The 23,562-nt window shown below is 38.5% G+C and overlaps 1 protein-coding gene across 4 annotated transcripts in view; it reads left to right on the top strand.

The window, feature by feature from the left end:
* ATP8A2 (ATPase phospholipid transporting 8A2) overlaps nt 1-23,562 on the top strand; it is a 555,453-nt gene that overhangs the window by 181,744 nt on the left and 350,147 nt on the right. For all 4 annotated transcript variants that reach the window (XM_088793294.1, XM_088793295.1, XM_088793297.1 and 1 more), the window contains 2 exons: nt 1,422-1,560; nt 9,434-9,498. In XM_088793294.1, coding sequence (XP_088649420.1) covers nt 1,422-1,560; nt 9,434-9,498 — 204 coding nt within the window. The remainder of the gene's footprint in view (nt 1-1,421; nt 1,561-9,433; nt 9,499-23,562) is intronic.

Here is a 23,562-nt window from a genome sequence, read left to right as displayed (position 1 = left end):
TTACCCGAGCAGTCAGAGTTCATAGGCTGGTTGGACATTGTACGTACTAAGAACTTTCACACTTAGTTATTCTAATAATTTTTACACTTTGCCATTGCTACTCCATATTGCCGACTTTGATTTTTGTTTTTGTTCTTTTCAGTTTATCCCAAGACATTAGGTTGCTTTCTATGTATATTAGACTCCCTCTATTAAAGAACAAAATCCAACCAAGTAAATTTGAAGATCTCATTGGCTTTATTGAACGATTCATGTGGGGCAGCATTCCATCTAGCAACGAGAATGGTGCACTGAAGAGCTGTGCAAATGGAGGACTTTTATAGGCAGAAGGGTGTGGCAGGGGAGTTACTAACAAAAGAAAAGAAAGGATTATTTTAGTCCCTGTCATCTTCTTTTGTGGGGAAGGGGTGGCAGGGGTCTTATCAGGCAGGTTACCTCACTAGTATTGATCAGAAAATTCCAGATTATTGGTTTAAAATTCCATTCCTGTGAGAGGCTGAAACTGCAATTAAATTAGGTATGAAGTTTTGTTTTGGTGATGTGGCTTAGCAAAAATAATTTCATTTTGGCCTGTTGTTTCTTTTTTTAACACCTCAAATCTGGGACCTGGATTTCAACTTTTTCTGTTTCCTGTCAGCAATCATTGGTTCATCCAGTTTTCAATTTCTTGTAACTCTGAAGTCATCACTTGATTGCTTTTTTAATTTCTCTTGTGTGTGTGTGTGTGTGTGTGTGTGTGTGTGTGTGTGTATGTGTGTTTTATTTGTTTATTTCCCCTTGGCTTTTTTTATACACATTTTTGAGTTTTATATTTACTTGTTTGTTGTTTTAATGGAATTTGGGGAGGAGTAGAACTGAATTCAAGTGTTCATTTGCCCTGCTTTACTAGGAATATGGAAATTACTTTTAGAACTAGAAAACAAAAGCGATTACGTAGGTGCTGTGCCAGGCATATCTGTGGTGGATGCTCGGGAGGGCGCCGGCTTTACTCATCCTTTCCATCGGTTTCCGGTGAGGTCAGTTTCTCATCACTGAATTCATTTTTCTCGTGTGTTAATCTAACGTAATCTTCCCTCATCTGTGGAGTGGAAGGGGCGGGCTCATGTGCTGTTAATATCCTCAGGATAACTTGCCCACATGCCCTACTGCCTGGTGAATTCTATCCCAACGTGCCCGTGTACCAAGAAATAAATAAGGACTATTGGGTTGCCTGTGTGTATGGAAACGTTCTAACATTGCAAATAGTTTTGAAATGCCACGCATCTAGGTGTCACTAATTATCTGCAAACAAAGGTTTCATGTAGAGGAAGTAAGATAATTGTCTCAGAACAGTTTGACTGCCTTGCTTTTGTCAGAGCTTGGTCATAAAGGCTGCTCTTCAGCATGTACCGCTCTTTAACAGAAGATATTTTTCAATCTAGAATTTACTGTTACTTGGAGCCACAGCCATAGAAGATCGCCTTCAAGCCGGTGTTCCGGAAACCATAGCAACGCTGTTGAAGGCAGAAATTAAAATATGGGTGTTGACCGGAGACAAACAAGAAACTGCAATTAATATAGGTAATTCATTTTAAAATGATTCCCTGATGCTAGTTTTTGTATTGTCTTTTTAAATTGTCCTGTAGAAGTGCCTAAGGATTGCTCACATGCATTGAAGATGATATTTTATGGAACTCTTCATGCCAAGGCCAAGAAAATTTTACAGAAATCAAATGAAGATGCTGTCATGAGCATTATCTGCCTGCTATAAACATTAAACTACTACATCTTCCTGAAAAGTATTAAATGCCCTGATACATGGGATATAGAATTTAAGAGTTGACAACTTTGATTTTCTTAATGCTTTCTTCATAAAATTTTAGTCTAAGAGACTAAGCATGTTTTCACTAAATTTAAATATATATTTAATTATTTTCTATAAATTATAACTGTTTTCATGATTTTACCATTCCACAGGTTTTTCTGAGAGTCTTATAGCTTTCCCTTCCCCATTTGGGCTGGCAGCCCCTCTGCTTGCTAAGCATCACAGAAGTGAAAGTTGAAGGAAGGGTCTTTCAGTCCAAATAACTTCATTTGTGTTAAAGACGTACATTGTAACTTTGAAAAGGAGTTGAAACTACTAATTTAAAAAAAAAGTCTAATTTTGATTGTTTGAATTATTTTTGTCACCATTGTGGGGTAACAGGGCCTGGTGCATATGTGATAAAAGGAATACCTGAAGACTACGTGACTTTCGGTGTATTTATGGAAATAGACTCTTTGCCATAGCTCACTTCAGAAAGAAACATACTAAGACATCTGAATTTAAGTGACTGTTGTCCTACTCAGAGTAGACTTCCTGGAATATTATCAACTGAATCCAAAGGTGTCCCTTTCCTGAAACCTTCTCTTTTGAATCAGCTCTCTCTCTTACATAACCTCAATTGTAGATAATAGTACCATCGGGGGTGAATATCATCTTTTTTTAAAAATAGGCAAAAGCCATTTAATCATTTATCAAGGCTATAGCTAACCAAATGCAATTTGGGCTCCCAGCCACCTGAAGCTAAAGTCACAAGAGAGTGACATGTGATTCATGAAGCATCAGTTATAGACTTTGTCCATTGATTGGTGCTAGTTGTCTCTCAAATGCATGTTTTTGGAGAACAGTGCAATGTTGGTTCTGTGCAGACCCATCACTACGGTACTACTAAAAAATAAAAACCTGTAGCTTACAGGCCTTTGTGATGTTGGCAACATTTTTATAAATGAAGGATAATACCTTTGCTTTTGGTATCGTGTCTCTCTCGATATGTATGTGTATTGGCCCTTCGGGTATTATTTCTCTTATACATTTGGCCTAAAACACCTGCTATTGGTTTCTGGCTTCTCTTGCTCTTGTTCATATAGGGTTTATAACGTTGGCTACTGCCTTGAAATACTTCAAATTTAGCAGTATATTTTCTGCTCCCCTAGAGCAATATGAAAGCAAGTTAAAATTGAATCGTAGTGATAAGCTTTCTTAATTTTCTAGATCTTGAGTGTTCCTGCTGGACTAACGGCCTTTCAGTGTCCCTAGCCCCAGACCTAACTTCCACGAGTGCTTTCTCGTGTTTGCTGTGAGAAGCGAGCGTGAGTGCACTGAAGGTGTGCTCGCTGGAAAGGGTCTGCTAGCAGTCACTGCCTTAGCCAGATGACCCTGACCTCGGGAGGACACCTGTCCCTTTTCCTGCTTGTTCCATGTGTTATACCTGCGCGTATCAGGGTCTAACCAAGTTTGGATTAAACACAAGTAAAAGCAAAGGGCTGAAAATCAACTCAGAAAGCACAAATGGGGTCTTATTCCCAAAGGAAAGTTTTAGTTGCGTGCAGTGAGGCGGCTCTGAGCCTTATGAGATAATTGACACCTATCCAGATTTTACAAATAACAGTTATACCGTGTTTCCTCGAAAATAAGACCTAGCCAGACCATCAGCTCTAATGCATCTTTTGGAGTAAAAATTAATATAAGACCCATTAATTAATATAATATATATATTATATTATATAAGACCAGGTCTGATATTAAAATAAGACCAGGTATTATATTATATTATATTTTATTATATTTTATATTATAATAAGACTGGGTCTTACTTTGTGCTTTTTTGTTTTTTTCAAAGAACTCACAGTGATATTTGTAGTTTGGGTTCTAGAAGCTCTCACATCCATTAGACAGGTTAAAACTGATCTTTTTTAGCGAATGCTCCTCAAGTTCACTGGGAGATGATGCCTCCTACTTATAAGCTGATGAATTTGCCAAAGGCTTATTTATCCTGGAGCTTGTCTCTGCTCACATTTGTGCTAGTGTGTCAGGAGAATTCAGGCATCTCTGGTGTTACTAAGTATGCTTTCAACAGCTAGCGAGCTGAAGTGCTTTTGAAACAGCTCTGTCTGAATTATTTTTCCACTTTGCATTCAGACCTCAAGTTTGTAGCCCTGGGTGACATTGAGGGATTAAATGTCATCTTCTGACTTAGGATATCTGTTGAGCCTACAGGTGATACAGAAGGTGTAGCCACCCAGACATTTTATTAGATTTTATTAGGTTCGTGTCAAACCCCAGGCGACAGCTGTAAGCCACATGAGGTCATGTTCCAGATACACTATGGATTGTAAGCCTGCGTTCTAGCTCTATAGTCCTTATGCCCTCAGTAATAAGAACCGTTATCGATCTGTCTCTCATCATACTTACTGATAGTCAGTACCTTTCGGTGCATTGTATGTGAGTTTTAGGGATCAAGTAGGTATTTGGGGAGAAGACCCAGTGTCTAGCAGTTCTGAAGAGAACAAATTAATAGGGTGTCTGCTGAGCACCAGGCTCTGTGCTGGGAGTATGTTCTGGAAACTATCTTTAGTCTGTACGTGTGAACAGTCTTAAGCTCAAGGGGAAGTTCAGAGTATACTAAGGTTTTGCTCTACTTAATGGCCAACCTCGTACTAGATTTCAGGGCTCTGGACTTCCGGAGCGGGGCTCCTTTTAAACAGATTCACGTAGCTTTCGCAAAATCTTCCCCCTGAAATCCGAGTTAGCAGACCAGGGGGGAGAATGGTACTGTGTTTCATTTATTCTAAGGTGCACATTGTTTTTATCTTTTAACGTCTCTGAAATTGGGATGTCTTATGATTGTCAACTCCTACAATTTTAATTGGCAACATGTCCTCATTTGTACGTATTGTAAGAGTTCACCTTTAGAAGTGACAGACGTATGGTGTGTTTGGCTTGTTGGCTCTCTTTAACATTTGATGTATCGATCAATCCTAGTTTGAGAATTTATTTTTTAAGTGTAACTTTTAGTTCATGCCTTGAAAATAAATACACTTCGTCAAATTAAGGGCCAGGATATTTGTGTCTCTTATGAGCCAGTGAGCATGATGTGGACAGACAGTCATCTTGCCTGTGGGTCTTAGGTAGTTTAGAACTGGCGTGATGCCAGACTCCTGCTGCGCTGTGCTTGCACTTACGCTAACTAGCTGTGCTTCATGGAGTTGGCAATTTTCATTTTTAGCTTAAACATTTGGCATCGGCCAATCTAAAGCGAAATCTCAGATGCAGCTGTTGTGAACCGTGTAGTCGTCATTTCCTTATTATCACTGGAGAAGACATCTATTAAATAGTCAGACAATAGACGTGAAGTTTTCAGAATCTATAATTTGTTTCTAATGGATGTAGGATCAGTGAAAACAAAATCCCAGTGTTTATTCCATTGTAAAGTCATCAAGTTGGAAATAGCTTTCACTGTGATCCATGTCTGAGTTGGAATTTGGCCTCCTCTCCCTCAGTGTTTTGCTCCCCATCCTGTGATACTTTTAAAGCACTTCAATAGTCTTAGCAGTTTAATTTTTTTAAAGTGAGTAAATATGGTGTTTGCCCATTCTGTTATTGTCTGTAGATTGTCTTGACCATCAAAAGGAAGGCGAGTCCCCATTCTCAGGTGAATCTGGGGCAATACGTGGTAGCATTCACAATCTTAGTGTTGTTTTCCCCAGAAACGTCAGATGTGTTATTTCTTTGATTGCCTGCAGCTTGCATTGTTGCCTGATGCTCTGTTATCGGCTGGGGGAACTTACATTCCCTAATAGGGGGATGAGTTAATTATGAGACAAATTAGAGAGTAAAATAGATGAGAAGATTCTAATTGTGCAATACAAATATTAAGCATGACCAGTGTTAATAATAGTTACTCAGTAAAGGTTGGCTCTAATGTGCCAAATACTGTGCTAAGTCCTTTACGTAAGTTTTATATTTAATTCCCTTTGAGACAGGCATTATCGTCTTTCAAAGCTAGAACAGAAGCACAGATATATCAGGTAACCTAGCGTAGATCACATCAGTGTGACAGTGCTGAAAAGCTGAACAAGTGGCCGTCATACTGGATTTTCACTTCCCAGAAGGAAAAATATCTGACCCAAAAGAGACCAGGGAAGATTTCACAGATGAAATAGGCTTTAAAACTTGAGCCTTCAAGAATTTGTTTGTTTGTTTGGGGGGGGAGGGAGAGAGAGAGAGAGAGAGAGAGAGAGAGAGAGAGAGAGAGAGAGAGAGAGAGAGAGAGAAAGACCCGAGCACAGAATGGGTCAGAATAGCCTAGTTTGGGGCGAAAATCATGAGGTAAGGCTGAGTGTGTTCTTACATGGGATGGAACATTCCTGAGAAGGGTCCGAGGATCTGGAGGGACAGGTGCCCAGGTGCCAGGTGTGGTTCTGTGGGCGAGCCCTCAGCTTCTGAGTTCTCCGGATGATGAAAGAGCCGTACTGAACCTCTTTGACTCCCTCTGGAGTAGGGTAAAGGTACCATATCTCTCATCATCCATTCCTGATGTCTGGCAGTGTGTTTCATACACTCACATTCAAATACTGATTGGCCAGTTTCTCTGTGAAAATACTGAGAACCAGAAACACATTCCCTGAGGGTGTGGAAGCATATGGAATCCCAATGATGGGTAGCTTGATTAATCTAATCCTAGGATATAGGGTTAGGAAGGTTAAATTGTTCCTAACCCTTCCATAAAAAGTCACCAAAGAAAAGTGGATACCTTTGACAATATGAGCTTACTACAGAAAAAGAGACCTTGACTCCAAGATCTGAAAGATTTGGTTTGGTCTTATTTTCTGGTGTGAATTTTTAATGTATTGTCTTTAAATCAAATCCTGCTCTAAGTACCATAGACTCCATACTATTTTGATTTCTTTGGATGTTGATTATACTCAGGTAGTTGAAAGACTGAATACCTTTGTAATGTGTCATTAATTTCGGCTGTAGTAAAAAGTGAAATCCCAGAGGTTCTTGGCTCAGTCATTTTATGGCCGTCTTGTTAGACTGTAAGGTTAAAGAGCTAGATGTCACTTTACAAGTGTGGATTGACGTTTCATACCTGGCTCTTCTCCAAGACTTGATCTCATTTTATCCAAAAACATATTTTTTTTTTTTTCAAAAACATTTGATATCAAGCTCGCTAAACTTGGATTGACATAATTTGATTTGCCACATTAGATAAGTCACAATTAACTGTGTTAAACTTACATGGTCTAGCTAGTACAAGTGTTCTGTGTGTTAATTCTCTAATCAAATTCTTGCTGCATTTTCCAAATTAAAAAAAAAAAGAAAAAGCCCAACCTGTTTCTTCTCAGAAATCTTTAGTTTTGTATGTTTAAATTCATGTAAGTGTCAGTGTTTTTATTTATTGCCCTCTCCCTGCCATGGCTAGAAAAATACTTAGAGTTTTTACATATCTTTTTGCAGCTTCAGTTGTCAAGTGGCATTTTGCTTAAATTGAAAAATATAAAATAAAGCAGCAAGCTAGGGCTTAAAAATTACAACTTGCTTCTGCAGCTGTTGTTTAAATCAAAAACGACCAGCAAATCCTTTTGCATCAGTTATACTAAATTTGTAACAGTCTATATGGCATGAAGTTGCTGGAAGTCTCTGGGGATGAAGAAAGACTAAGCCTAACATAGAGGGAAGTGATTAAAGTTGCAATATCCCCTTTTGTGAATGAAAATAAAATATAGGCCTCCCTTCTGGTTCTAATCTAAGAATTTATAGGAAGGAGGAATCCATTTGTAAAATTTTAATGGGAGACAAAGAGTTCAATTATTTTAGTCCTACCATGCAGAAATTTTAATGGCATTCTGGGAAATTCTTATTTTTACTCATCACTATTGTTAAAGTACAGACTTGAGCAAGTTTGAAAATGCACAGAGAATAGTTTTATGTTTCCTCCCTTCTTTTTTGGTTTTGTCTTAGAGGTTTCACAGATATTTGCCCATGTGGTATTGTGATTTTAAATTATTCAGTTTGTTTTCATTTAAAAAATAATATGTGGTGGTTTTAACAAGTGAAATAGCCTCATTCCCTTGAGATAACTGTTGTTAACAGCCTGGGCAATATCTTTATGGTATTGCTTAAAAAAAATAACATTTGGATTCAAAGCCATAATATTGTGCTTGAAAATCTGTGTTCTGAGGTGATTTGCAAAATATTCCTCTCAAATGAAAATCAGGGAAGGATATGCTTTGTACATTCCAAAATAAACAAATAAAAATACTTGTTGCTCCTCCCGCAGTCTTGAATCCTACTGTGTGCCTTTTAGTAGAATTTCTTCAAGATGAAAAGAGGACCTGCTGAGAAGAACTGAGCACATACATGCGATAGTTCTGTGACTTGTCCATTAGTTCGATGCCTGCCTCTTTTCTAGTTAAATGTAGCATGTGTGGGGTGGATATTTCAGGCTCCCCCTTGCTTTAGGAGCAGCACTGGTTAGGCCCTTCCTTCTTTGAGGCTGTCACATACCTACTTGCTCCAAGGTTGAAATTCTGTGTGCTGATGACTTGTTTCATGTTTCTGTAATCAGAGATCCATTATCTTAAGGTGCTGAGAGAACACTGGTTGTGGGGGCCAGTTTTCTAGGTGGGAGGAATCTTTTCTTGTCCTTTCTCAATGAGATAGATTGAGATGGGGGTTGGTAAAAAGCACATGCTGATGCCAGCTCTCTCAAGGAGAGATTTTAAAGAAAGAGTAGAGGTCTGACAGACACCCTGGTGTTGGGGGTTGCTAGAACCGCCTCCCCCACAGAGCGTGTGGATTTGAAGGGCAGGAGTCGGGAGAGGCTCCCATCTTGGTCTGTGGTGTCATCAAGTGTCACCGGCTGTCTCAGAGTGGGTTGCAAAGCCTGAGTAGGAAAGGGCTTCACAGAAAACATGGTCTCCTTCTGGGAGGGAAAGTAGGAAAGACTTATCTTGCATCACCGATAGCGATAACTTTATTTAAAAAGGTGATGGAAATTGTTGATAAGTATTAATATTCTCAGAACACTAAGAACAGAAGACTTTGGTTCCAAAATAAACTTTGTTTGAAACTCAGGTTGAATTCTTGAAATGGAGATTGCTTTGAACTCTTAGTAGCAAAAGTGGCTCCCTCAACATAGAAAAGAATTCCTTTGAAATCTTTTTTCGTCGAAAAAGTTGTGAGAATCACCTCCTTTTTAAAAAAACAAATGAGGGATGTTCACGTGATGATAGGCACGGCTATGTTGATTTAGGAGCTCCATTAGATTTAATTTGTCTTCCTAAAGTGTTTGCTGTTAGTGTAGATAACCCAAAGCTTATCCCACAGTTATACAAGGATAACAAGGATAAAGAAAAATCCACAGAAAATCAACAAGTATTTATTTCAGCCATTCGTTATGAAGACCTTCCCAACGAGTTCTGTTCAAGCTGTCTGCAAGAATCAAAATCAATTTAAACTTACTTCCCCTACCCCTCACTCTTGCCCAGTTCTTCTGTACGAACCAGTAGCTTTAAAGTGGTGATAAGGAAGACGCAAGAAGGGAGGCTGAATTCAAACAAACGTTGAAAAATGTTCAGTCATGGAAGGAACGATAAATTCACGTGTGTTGTCCCTTCTCTTACTTAGGCTATTCCTGCCGGTTGGTATCACAGAACATGGCCCTCATCCTTTTGAAGGAGGATTCTCTGGATGTAAGTAGTTTCTCTAAAGTTGCATTTGATATAATTGTGTTAAATTCTTTCTTTGCTTTTCTACAACGACTGATAATCAGGTTTATTTTGTTACTAAACAGTTGTAAAACTAATCTGTGTGTTTCTGTTTTTATTTATAAGCGAATGTCATAAAGTCATATCTTTAATCACCAAAATAGTAAGCTTGGAACATTACTGCATGATAATGCTTTATTTTACTCACCTAGAATTGTACATTTAAAATAGGAGAGTTTTAATCTGGTTTAACTTCCTACTGCGATATGCGTTAAGTGGTGATGGTTAATTCCAGTGTTGGTTACTAAAGAGAATTGTAGGATTTTGTTTCCAGTACAAACTTGAAAATAAGGGTCATATACAAGTGTCAGGAGTTGTTTAAATTTGTGTAGTCATAGGATACATATGCACTTAATTGCCTGACATCCTAATGCCGCCAGCTCATAGAGAATTGGATGGCATCGTTCTCAGCATTTTGAACACATACCTACCTCATCCTGACCTGAAGCCACTGACAAGACCAGAGGAGTGAGCTGATTTGGGGGTAACCAATGACCTGGGAAATGGTTTGTTATGAAGATATGAGCTCAACAATGAGATTCATTTGTCAGGACTTTTAGCAGGACTTTCTGTTACCGGCAGGCACCCACAGCCACACTCCCAGTCAGTAGATTCCAATGGCAGTGCTAGGAGCAGATGCCAGGGTTCGTTACCATTTTAAAGGGAGAAGATCTAGTGCAGAGATCTCTCTCTTTGCGAATGGGTGAAGCCATGGATACTACTGCGAAGGCCAAGGCACTGTACCTGGTCAGCACTCCAAAGGTGGGCGTCAGGGGGAGAGGCTGTGTGTCTCCAGGGCACCACTGACAAGATACACCCCCACCTCTGGCTCGAGAGCTTCAGGATTTCTCTCAATGTGCTCTTATCCTTTTGTATCACTGCCAGCAAGAAGCCCAGAACTGCCAGGTCATCCCTCATCTCCTGGGCTCTAATCCTCAGTGCTCTGGGGTAGTGAAGACACCTCCCTTTGCCCGAGGGTTCCTTTCCTCAGCACTCCCTTCCCACTTGCCTTTATTTTTCCTCTATAGAACTTTTCGTCACTGGAAATAATATATCTTATACAATATATTGTCATAATTATATGTACTATATAATAATTATTATATATTATTTAAAGGTTATAAGAGGGTAACATAAGATTTACCTTCTTAGCCATTTTTAAGTGTACATTTCAGTGGTATTAAATATGTTCACAGTGTTGTACAACCATCACCACCATCCATTTCCCAGCCTCTTGTCATCTTACGAAAATAAAACTCCATACCCCTTAAACAGATCCCACTTCCTACTCCCAAATCCGTGGTAACCATCATTCTACTTTCTGTCTCTATGAATTTGACTACTATAGGGGCCTCATATAAGAGGAATCATATACTTTTGTGGTTGGCTTATTTCACTTAATGTAATTTCCTCAAGGTTCATCCATGTTGAAGCATGTATCAGAATTGCCTTCCTTTTAAAGTCTGAGTATTCCATTGTATGTATAAACCATGTTTTGTTTAGACACACACTTGGGTTGCTTCCACCTTTTGGAAATTGTGAATAACGTTGCTATGAAGATGGATGTGCAAATATCTCTTTGAGACCCTTCAATTTTTTAGACTGTACTATACCCAGAAGTGGAATTGCTGGATCATATGGCAATTTTATGTTTAACTCTTTGATGAACTGCCATACTATTTTTTATAGCTGTTGTCCCTTTTACATTCCCACCACCAGTACACAAATGTTTCAATTTTCTCCACATCCTCACCAACACTGTTCTTTTCTTCTTTTTTTATTTAAATTTTTAATTTTTTAAAAAGATTTTGCATTTATTTTATTTATTTTTTAAAAAAGATTTTATTGGGGAAGGGGAACAGGACTTTATTGGGGAACAGTGTGTACTTCCAGGACATTTTTTCCAAGTCAAGTTATTGTCCTTTCAATCTTAGTTGTGGAGGGCGCAGCACAGCTCCAGGTCCAGTTGCCGTTGCTAGTTGCAGGGGGTGCAGCTCACCATCCCTTGCGGGGGTTGAACCCGCATCCTTGTGGTTGAGAGGATGCACTCCAGCCAACTGAGCCATCCGGGAGCTCAGTGGCAGCTCAGCTCAAGGTGCCGTGTTCAATCTTAGTTGCAGGGGGCGCTGCCCACCATCCCTTGCAGGAGTCGAGGAATTGAACTGGCAACCTTGTGGTTGAGAGGCCACTGGCCCATGTGGGAATCGAACCGGCAGCCTTCAGAGTTAGGAGCATGGAGCTCTAACCGCCTGAGCCACCGGGCCAGCCCAATTTTTAATTTTTTTGATGGTATATGTACTGATGAGTGTGAGGTGGTATCTCACTGTGCTTTTGATTTGCATTGCTCTGATGACTAGTGATGTTGAGCATATTTTCATGTGCTTATTGGCCATTTGTGTATCATCTTTGCTCATTTTTAATGGTTGTTTTTTGTTTTGTTTCTGTGAAATACTTTATATTTTGTCTGTCTCCCTCTAGTCCCTTAGATATAAAGTCCATGGAAGAAAAGTTTAATTTTTTTTCTTTAACTGGGCATTTCTACTTCCAAGGCACTGCTTTGCACATAAATTAGGTCCTCAGTAAATGTTTGAATGAGTGAACAAACTTTTAAGATAATTCTCCAGTTACCAATTAGAACTTCTTTAAAAGGTCATGCTGATGAGGCAGTGGCTAGGGTGGCCGATGGACTGAGTGCAAGCTGACACTAGAAGGGAATCAAAATTAAGGAAGCCAAAGCAGCACGCTAGTAGACAGAAGAGGAGTGCTGATGTAGGGAAATGTCCAGAACCCTTGGATGGATCCACATAGCCTGTGAGCACACCCAGAGTCCCTGTTCCCAGAGCTCCTTGATTCCTGATGACTTTCCGGTTCCAAGGCATTCACAGTCTTAAAATAAGCCTCTTTCTCTGGAGGGAACTCAGAAGTGAACCTGTGTTTTCCTTTTATACCAGCTGTTCTCTGGAATCCAAGAGATGGGCTTTGATTCTGCATGGCAGTGTAAAACTTGTGGCACAGATTGAAGCGTTTGCTTTACCTAGACCAAGGGGTGATTTATGAAGCCAAACAGAAAGTTTTATGGGTATGTGCCTGGCTTCCCTTGGTCACCTGTCAAGAATGCTTCTTCCTTAACCCGTTTTGAACATCTTTTAGTATAATGACTTTAATGTATTCAGCATCTGCTGAGCAGAGGTACAATTTCTATGAACTTTCTTTTTGGTTCCATACTCAAAAGGGCACTCCATATGTCTGACCACACTCCTTCTCTCCTTCCACTTCCTCTTCTTTCCTCCCTTTGTCTCCCCTCCTCCTTCCCTCATTATTTAGTTGGTTTAAAGGAAGTCCTATTTTCATTACAATTTCACTTGGTAGGTATGGAATAAAAGCAAAGTGCTAGGGCAATAAATTAGATACATAGTAGATTCTGATGGACCTCCCTCCGATGTTGAGCTTTTAATGTTGCCGGGCTCTGATGATGAATCAAAGAAGACAGAAACAAATGAAATGGCCTAGGAATCAGAAGCACTGGCTTCCCTTGCTTCATCTCTCATATAAGTGTGAGGGAATTGAGGGGCTTACCTCACGACCCAGAGCTGGTATCACCTTCACTTGACCAATAAGTATGTCTAGGCTAGGACTCCAAATACTTATAAATAATTAGGATTTATCTGTCTGTTTTTGGTTTTTCAGCTGTTGCCAAAATAACATCTAAGCTCTGTAACATAGACGAGATCAGTGGTCTTTGAAATAAGCGGTGGGGTGTGTGTGTAATGATGTGCACCCCTGGGGGACACTAGATGATGATATGTTAGAATGTCCAAAGAAAATATTTTATTTATTGCTTTTAGGTTAAAAAATGGTACTGAGAAATCAGCTTTATTGATAATAACATGGATTGCCACTAGCACACCCAGTCCTTATTTCTGCGGTACTGATCAGAAATGGGTCTGGGAGGAATGGGTAGGAGGAGGTAGGCAGGGAATTCCACAAGTGAGAAGGTTTGGACCTTGTGCTCTCATTCTTTTGTTTGCTTTTAGCCCGTTGTGAAATATTGCCATTCATGTGCATTGGTTAATGGTTCATGGACTATATTTAGTTTTGGTTAAACTGACTCTTACAAAGTGCTGGCTTAAAAGGATTCCTATTAAAAAAAAAAGGAATTGAAATAACAATAGTGTGAGCAGAAGCTACCACAATATGGAATAGCTTGACATGTGGGCTAGCTCGAGCTTTCCTTCAGCTACTTGATGAGTTAAAACAATGATCAGATCTGACAAGTTAAACAAATTTCAAAATTACCCCCAAAGCTATTATCATTAATCATGAATCTTGCCCTAGATGTATATGGTATCTTGAAATAGTAGAGGTGGTAATATGAAACTATCTCAGAATTAGTAAGACTTGAAAAACAAAGAATCTTAAGTAGGAGAATAAAAATCAGCAGTCTTATTAACAATTTATTAAAAAACATGTAATATTCAGCTACTTTCTTACATTTCACAAAACCTATTGAATGATAAACATTTTCTCATATTTGTTAGTAAAAGACAAAAAGTGCCAAGCCATTTGGGGTACATTTGTTTTTCCTGCTGCAATAATATAGAGAAAATAACATGGCAACAATTAAAATGTAGGTGGATAAGAGGCCCTTAGAAAAACTTCTAGAATTTTCTAAGAAACAATTGGTTGAGCAAATTATGAAATATAGGAGATTTGTTACATTTTTGCATGAAAGTGTAGCTATTTCTAACCTGTATTAACTTATGGAATACACATACAAAAAAAAACTACTATTTTTGATGAGCCATCAAAAGAAAGATGCATTGGTAAGGATATATTTGTTCTAAGCAAAATATTAATTTTTAAGCACTAAACATTTTATGAACTAAGTGTGTGTGATCGCTGTTGGAATGGCTTCTTAGGAATAAGAACAGAATTGTGTAAAATTCACTAACAACATCTCTGGCAGTGACTACACCTCCCAGCTTCCCTGTGGCTGGATGTGGCCATGAGATTTAATTCTCACTGGTGAAATATGAACAGAAGTGAGGTGGGAAATTTCTGTGTTACCCATGGAAAAGGAAGTCCCTTGGCCTGGTTTCTCAGCTCTTCCGTTACTGCTGGCTGCAAATGGCACAGCCGGAGCCACTTTGGAAGTTATGGACTCCAGGGAGCCCTGTGTTGAGAACAGGGCTGATTCAGTTCAGCCCTTCAGGTCCTTGGATGACTGTGAAGAGCAGAATCTGCAGATTTCCTCTGGATTTGTGTGTGTGTGTGTGTGTGTGTGTGTGTGTGTGTATGTGAGAGAGAGAGAGAGAGAGAGAGAGAGAGAGAGAGAGAGAATTTTGAAATATTGCATGGGGTGGGGGTGGATCTCTTTGTTTAACCTCATACCCTGCTAATAAAACAGAACCTGGTACTAAACATAGTATCAGTACTGGCTCTTCCAGAACAGTGGTGGGCTGTCCTCAAAGAAAGGAGGAGGCTCCACTTCTGCTGGCAAAGGAGATGAAATGAGGTTTGGGTATCAAGGGAATTGGATCTATTCAGATTGACCCAGAGGCCCTCGTTCCAGTTTATACAGGCCCACTCTTTGCTAGTCATTGCCCTAGCGTCCATGGAAAAGATAGCGAGTCTGTGACTGCAACATTCTTTGAATTCTGCACTGTGAGAGTTTCCATTATCCCCCAAAGTTCCTTGGTGTCCCTTGGCAGTCAACGCTCTTCATCCCTAGACAAACACAGGGCTGCTTTCTATCACGATGGATTAATTGTGCTTGTCTTAGAATTTAACGTGAATGGAACCAAGCAATAGACTGTTATTGTCTGGCTTCTTTCATTCAACATTGTTATTTTGATATTCATCTGTGTTGCTGCATGTATCATTAGTTTAGTTCATTCCTTGGTGTTGAGTAGTATGAAATTGTTTGGATATATTATAATTTGTTTACTCTTTCATCTGTTGAGGGACATTTCAGCAATTTCCAGTTTGGGTATATTATGAATAAAGCTTCTGTGAACATTGTTTTGTACAAGTTTTTAGGTGGACACATGTTTTCATTTCTCTTGGATAAATACATGGGAGTGGAATAGTTGTTTGAAGATGGTAAATTTATGGTAGTATGTTACATAGCAATAGAAAACTAAAGCAAGTATCTTTTGAAGACCAGATTTTTTAATTTTTATTTTGTTGATGCCCAATGTCTTTTATCTTTTGTTTTGTTTTTTCTTTTTATATAATTAGAACTTTGTTGCTGTAAGAAATATGCACTTACTGTAAGATTGGGAAGAGTTTGTCTTATGTTTTCTCCTAGGAGTTTTATAGTTTTAGCTTATAATTTTAAATTCACGATCTACCTTTTCTGTGCATGGTATGAGGTAAGGATTGAGGTACAGTTTATTTTCCACATGGCTATCTAGTTTTTCCAGCAGTGTTTGTGACAAATACTATTATTTCTACATATATTATCTTGGCACTTTTCTTAATTGACTAATCATATATGAAGTCAGACAATTAAGTTTGCAAATTCATCCTAGAAAAAGTGGAACATACCTTATTGCTGAATATCACTACGGTCACCTTCGAAGTACTCCCCTTGGGAAGCTATGCACCGACAACAGCGCCTAGTCCACCCTTTAAAGCAATTTTGGAACTCTTTTTCTGGAATTGCCACCAGAGGAGTCATCGAATTACCCTTGATGTCCTGAATGTCATCAAAATGTCTTCCTTTCAGTATTTCCTTTATCTCTGGGTAAAGAAAGAAATCATTGGGGGCCAGTTCAGGTGAGTAGGGAGGGTGTTCCAATACAGTGATTTGTTTGCTGGCTAAAACCTCCCTTACAGACAGTGCCGTGTGAGCTGGTGCAGTCATGATGCAAGAGCCACGAATTGTTAGTGAAAAGTTCAGGTTGTCTAACTTTTCCATGCAGCCTTTTCAGCACTTCCAAATAGTAAACTTGGTTAACTGTTTGTCCAGTTGGTACCAATTCATAATGAATAATCCTTCTGATATCAAAAAAGTTTAGCAACATCGGTGCAACAAGTTTGCGAACTTAATTGCCTGACCTCATATGTGTCTCTATTTGTAGACGCTGTAGTTTATTCCACTCATGTATGTAGGCTCAATTCCACGTTGTCTTAATTATGGTAGCTTTATAGCAAGTGCTGAAATCCTCCAACTTATATTTTACTTACTTAGGTCTTTAATTTTTCAGCAATGTTTTGTAGTTTTAAGGGTATAGGATTTGCACCTGTCTAATATTGTGTGTGTGTGTGTGTGTGTGTGTGTGTGTGTGTGTGTGTGTATTTTTAGTTGTAATCTAAGAACCATTTGGTTCCTCCATTTCTCTTTATTATATTCATTGTTTCCTTTAGATCCTTCAACATATTTATGATAGATCTTTCAAATTTCTTCTCTGGTAATTCCATTTCTCTATGCTTTCTGGATTTGTTTCCATCTGCTAATTTTTTTCTTGGTTATAGGTCGCATTTTCCTGTCATTTTTTGTCTAGTAATTTATTATTGTCTGCTCATTGGTTTTTGTTAAGGTTTTGTTGTTCACTATCTGGATTCTGTTATTTTCCTTTAAAAAGTATTGAGTTTTTGCAGGCAGTTACTTGTGGGTCTATAGTAGCCTTTACTCTAGCTTTACTACTTTAGCTTTACTGCCAAGATGAGACTCTTCGGAATTGCCACCTAAGACTCTGGATAGTCATTGTAGTTTTTCCACTGTGGCTGGTTGGAACTTAAATATCTCCTGATCTTGTTTATCTCTAGAAATGTTTATTTTATAGGCCGGATAGTTGTCCTTGCATTCATTCATATATGAGGATATGGGGATATATATATATATATATATATATCTCATGTCTTACCCTACACATGCATAACTTGGTGTTTGGTCAAAGATACAAGGGGACCCTTATAGATCCCTCAATTTTTTTCTGTGTGTGGTTCCTCTCTGGTATGCTGCTCTGCAAACTCCAGACACCTAGCAGTTTTTAGCTCTCATTTCTTTGCACATCAGTTATACTACTGTACGCTGCTTAGTTCCTCTTCCCTGAATCACGACTTGAAAAGTAGTTCCACAGAAAGCCTCAGCTATCATAGGCTCACCTCATTAACATCTCTTCTTCAAAGGCTCTTAATCCTGTGTTACCTATTGTCCAATGTCTGAAAACAGGTGTTTCATATATGTATTTCCTTCCGTTTTCTAGTTGTTTGCAAGTCTGGTATACCAGTTACTTTGTTATGCTTTGAAGCAGAATTTGAGTAATCCGTTTCTGCCTCTGTCAGGTCATTTTTGATAAGTACTAATTTCAAGTTTAAAGGTCTGAACCACTTGGATTTATTTATTTATTTATCTATTTATTTATTTATTTAACAATTTGCTGCTCCTAGAGCTTAACCAGTTATCTCTGATTTTGAGAACTGTAGGGAAACAGCTGTGTCAGGAAAAGAATACTGGAGTAGAGTGTCAGTATCATCTCTAGGTTCTAGGGAAGAAGCAGGAGGACAACTGGAAAGGCAAAGAAAGAATATCCTAGATGACAATTTAAATAACTATCTTGGTACTGCTTGCCATGCGCAACCAGCATCATTTATTTTTGTTTGTTTGTTTTTTACCACTGGTGATAAGATCATCATCACTGCCTTCAAACCCAAGCAGGTGAAAGAGTTAATCGCAGTTTCCTATCTTTGGACTTTCTTACAACCACGTTCGATACTCAGTATAGGAATAGTCAAAGTTCAGTGCAAGAAATGGTGACAGGTCTGATCAGGACATAAAAGCCACACCTGTTGTTTGAACAGAGTAGGTTTAATGTAAAGAATTGTGAATTAAACTGATGGTTACCAGAGGGGAGGCCACCTGGGTGAAAAAGGTGACGGGAGTAAGAAGGACAAATTGGTAGTTACAAAATAGTCACGGGGATGTAAAGCGCAGCATAGAGAATACAGTCAATAATGTTGCAATAACTATGGTGCCAGGTGGGTACCAGACTAATCGGGGCAATCACTGAATAACTTATATAAATGTCTAACCACTATGCTGTACACCTGAAACTAATATAAAATAATATTGAATGCCAACTGTAACTGAAAAAAAATAATTTTTAAAAAGAATTGTGAAGTAAGTATAGAATTGTTAATTAGGTAAATGAAAGTGTAAAAAGAACTCCAGGTAGGGGTAGGCAAATTATAACCCTCAGGAGAAATCTGCCCCAACACCTGCTTTTGCAAATAAAGTTTTATTGAACACAGCCATCCCCACTCATTCACACGTTGCCCATGGCTGCTTTCACATGACAGTGGGAGACTTACAACCCACAAACCCTAAAATATGTGCTATTTTGTTCTTTTTGGAAATCATTTGCCCTGCTCTAAGGTATCATATAGTGACAACAGCAGCATGCTGTTACTGCTCCTAGGGCTGAGAGAACAGAGGGAAGAGATTGGAGTTATTAAGACTTTTAAACATCAAAGAGGGGACTCTGAAAGCTGATACTCAGCTCTCTGAAGAGGGCGAGATGCTTGGCTGGTCCAGTGTCTGCGTTTGGGGTGGGAGGCAATGAAGACAGTTTTGCAGGTGTTGGAAAATCTGAAAACTGGATTCATCTTCTGCTGTAGTAAAGTCATGAGGTTCTGGGTGGATGGTATTTTCACAGTAAAGATGACAGGGTTTGCTGATATATTGAATGTGGGATATAAGAAGGATAAAATTCCAAGTGTTTGGATCTGAGCACTGGAAAGATTGACTTGCCATTTCTCAGATGCAGACTGTAGGAGGAGCAAGTATAATGAGGGGAATCAGGCCTGTTTTTGGACATGTTCGGGCTGAGGTGGCTGTTATGTAGATATTGTCAGGCCGCTGATTATGTAAGTCTGGGAGTTCAGGGGAGAGATCTGTGATGGAGAGACACTCCTGGGAGTAGCCAGTGTATGGGTTTTAAATCTATGAGACTTGTTGAGACCCCTGGGATTGATTAGAGATAGTGAAGAGGTTAAGGATTAAGCTCCAGAGGCACTTCCTTGTTTAAAAATTTGGGACCTGAGAACCAGCAAAGGAGACCAAGAAGGTGTGGCCGTCGAGGTAGGCAGAGAAGCCAGACGTTCGTGTCTTGGTAACCAAATAGAATAAACTCTTTCAAGAAGGAGGGAAGGGATAACTGTATCAAATGCCATTTTATAGATAACAGTGAGATGAAGTCTGAGAATTCATTACTGGTTCAGTGATGTGGAGGTCTCCGGTGACCTCTCAAGAGCTGGTTAGGGGATGTTGTAGAGGTGAGTGCCAGAGTGGAGTGGGTTCAAAGGATTGGGGGGAAAGAATTAGAGGAAACAAGTACAGGTAGAGATTTCTGTGACTTCTGCTGAAACTTTCCATGGATCTTTGGTTAGTGTGGTGATCTATTTCCTGATTCTGATGAGCAAATTAATGTATAACTTTATTCTTCTATGAATGCACCATAAACCATGATTTTAAAAGATAGATTCTACCAATGAACAGGATATTCTTTCATTAACATTTTCTCTGTTTAAGTAAAAGTGGTGGATATTTATTACTAACGGTCTTGAAGTGATTGATCCAGTCAGAACTTAAAACGTAATTGCTGGATTCTAAACTGTTTAGAATCTAACAATTATACTTGTGTTTATATATTTCACAAAACAGAGCCAGTAGGAAGTACTCCTTTGTTCTGCTGTAGTTACTTGGAAAAGCATCCCCATCTGTTGGGTTTATTTCTGATAGATGATCCATGTCTGTGGCTTCCAGGTTTGGGAGGGAGGTTTGGGAGGGAGGGGCAACTCGAAGTCTTTGTCCCCCTCTAATGCTAATGGTGTCCTTGAAAGCATCAACAGCTCAGAGTGACAGGCAGGCGCCACCTGTTAGGGAGCCTGACACTGCTCATCACTGGGGGCTTCCTAAGTGAAGACAATCAGTGACTGCAGGGTGGTATATCACAAAGGTGTATCATGGAAAATGTTTAATGTCAACAGTGTTGGCAGCTCTAAGACTGAGAGAACCTGCTCTGCAGTGAGCATGCAGGAAAGGTATTACAAGAGAAAAATTATTACATCGGACGCTTAAGTCTGTCAGATTCCTTCATCAGTGAAGTTTATTCTGTGGTCAAGTTTCTAAGCGCTGTTCTTCCTATATAAGGTAGCTTATGTCGACCTGGGCATGTTTTGTTTGGAATGACCTCCAAGATGTATCGAAGACAGAACCTTTGATGTAGTTCACATGATTAATGAGTGAATTAAAGCATAATCATCAAGCTTTGTTCTAAGGATAATTTATGATTTTCTGGCAATCTAATAGTTTTGAACCTTATCTATCCCCTTTAAAAAAATTACTCAACCCATTTAATGTACGAAAAATAGATATAAATGAAAAAAAAAGAAATATAAAATTACTTGGAATTCTACTATGCAAAGAACTACAATTAAAATTTGGTTAATGGTCTATTTGGTTAATAGAACTTTTTTTCTGGGGCAAGTAAAAACGTATATTTTATATATATATACTCATCTATCTATAGCTATATATGTGTATATATTTATATAACTATATAAAATATATATTGAATTATATATTTTTAAAAATATATTTATGTTTTTGGCTCATTTCCTTCATTAATAATACATATATGTATATATACATATATGTGCGTATGTAGTATGTAGCCATTTAAAAACATGGAATTTTACACAACAGATATTCTCATTAACCTGTTTTCTTCTATCTTTAGATTAATACATGTGTAGCTATGGCCCTCTTTTAGAGAATGGCATCGATTCTATCATACTCGCATGTTTCCATGATTTATTTAACTCTTCACTAATTATTGGACATTGACGATGTTTTGAACTTTTCATGTTTGGGAACATATCTTATTTTGCTTTCTGCTGTTTATTTTCTTGGAATAAATTTCTAGGTTTAGAGAAGTCTACCTTTTAGACGGGGATTTTCCATGGAAACACACACACACACATACACACACACACACACACACACACACATGCATGTACAGATATTAATATATGTCTCCTTGCCCTCTAGATATGTTTTGCCAATGTATCTGAAATTTGTTAATGAATTAAAAAAGCTTAGCACAGTTATGTACAAGTAATAGAAATGTTATTTGTGGAATTGAAACCCTCTGAATTGAGATTATTTAATATGTTCTAAATTGGAAGCTGTTAAAGCAAAATGAGTTCTTAGTAGATGGCTGCATAGTTTCTAACTTGAAATGCTGATGAACTTTCAGTTTGTGTGGCTCTGTGCTGCTTTTCCTGTTTGGTCTGCAGTGCGAGGGGGGCCATGAAGCGTAATAGCTGTTGCCGATTCTGCCTCTGTTTGAATGACTGTTTTCTTTTCAATCTTTCGATATATGAGATGAGTATTAAATGCATGATTTAAGAACATGTTGAAGAAGACTAGCTCATTGGCAGGTAAAAACCAAAGCTTACCGTGTAAGTAGGAACATGGTTATTATCTCTCTCAGAGATGAATTCTCTGCTATGCGTTTAGTACGGAAGTTCTTGATTTATTAAGTTACCGCAGTCTCCTTCATCTGGCCTAACGGTCTGGATCTACTTAGATGTAAAACATAAACCTACTGGACAATGTTTGGGTCCACCTGAGCATATTCATTTGGCCTTAACATTGTTTCATTCAGATGTTTTTCTCCTTTTATTACCTACAACTTAAATCTTAAAACAATGTAAAATAAAATCATCAATCTATTAGAAACGAAGAAGACATTTTCTATAAGGGGAGAATGAGAAATTAAAATGTTTTCTGTGCTGTCCAATATGATAATTACTAGCCACAAGTAGTTATTAATTACTTTAAATATAACTAGTTTGATTGAGAAACTATCAATTTTAAGTAAGTTAAATAGCCACAGTGTGGCTAGTGACTATCATGCTGAACAGAACAGAGTAGATAATTTTCAGTCCCTTAATGCAGGGGTCAGCAAATTCTGGCTGTTGGGCCAACTCCAGCTGACCACGTGTTTGTATAAATAAAGTTTTATTGGAACACGGGCATGCACATTCGTTTGTACATGTCAGTGGGTGCTTAGTGGTACGATGGCAGACATGGGTCATTGTAATGCAGACCAGTGGCCCACAGATCGTAAACTATTTTTGCCTGGTCCTTTACAGAATGTTTTTGTGACTCCTTTCTTGCCTGATAAAATGCGAGCTGACCCAGTTCTATGTCTGCTGTTGCTGCATCTTCTAAAACAAGGTCTTTTTGACATATTAATAAGCATTATGAGAGAAATGGAATCTGTGGCTAATTTGAGGAGATACAGAGTTACAAAAAATTAAGTAAGTTTCTTTACGACAAGTTTTCCACAATCTTTAAACACTTTTGCACTGTGAATCTTGCAGAGGATAATATAGAATATTTTGTTAGCCAAACTTAATTGACCACTGAATTTCTTTTTTGATGAGTAACTCCGTGATAGCATGGATTTCGAAATGCTGATTTTCAAGATCAAGAGTTTTCCTCTTGATAGATGATGATAGAATTAAAAAAGACCTATGAAAGAGAATGCTCAGAGTAAGAAAATAGAAAAATACCTGTTTCATTTCTTTTTTTTAAAATTTATTGGGGTGACAATTGTTAGTAAAATTACATAGATTTCAGGTGTACAATTCTGTATTACATTATCTATAAATCCCATTGTGTGTTGACCACCCAGAGTCAGTTCTCCTTCCATCACCATATATTTGATCCCCCTTACCCTCATCTCCCACCCCCCACCCCCCTTACCCTCTGGTAACCACTAAACTTCTGTCTGTGTCTATGAGTTTCTGTTTCTCATTTGTTTGTCTTGTTCTTTTGTTGTTTTTGGTTTATATACCACATATCAGTGAAATCACATGGTTCTCTGCTTTTTCTGTCTGACTTATTTCGCTCAGCATTACACTCTCGAGATCCATCCATGTTGTCACAAATGTTCCTATATCATCTTTTCT

Source organism: Rhinolophus sinicus, chromosome 16 (genome assembly GCF_057876585.1).
Source record: "Rhinolophus sinicus isolate RSI-liver-muscle chromosome 16, RSI-T2T, whole genome shotgun sequence".
NCBI lineage: Eukaryota > Metazoa > Chordata > Mammalia > Chiroptera > Rhinolophidae > Rhinolophus > Rhinolophus sinicus.
This window is presented reverse-complemented; position numbering and strand designations above follow the sequence as displayed.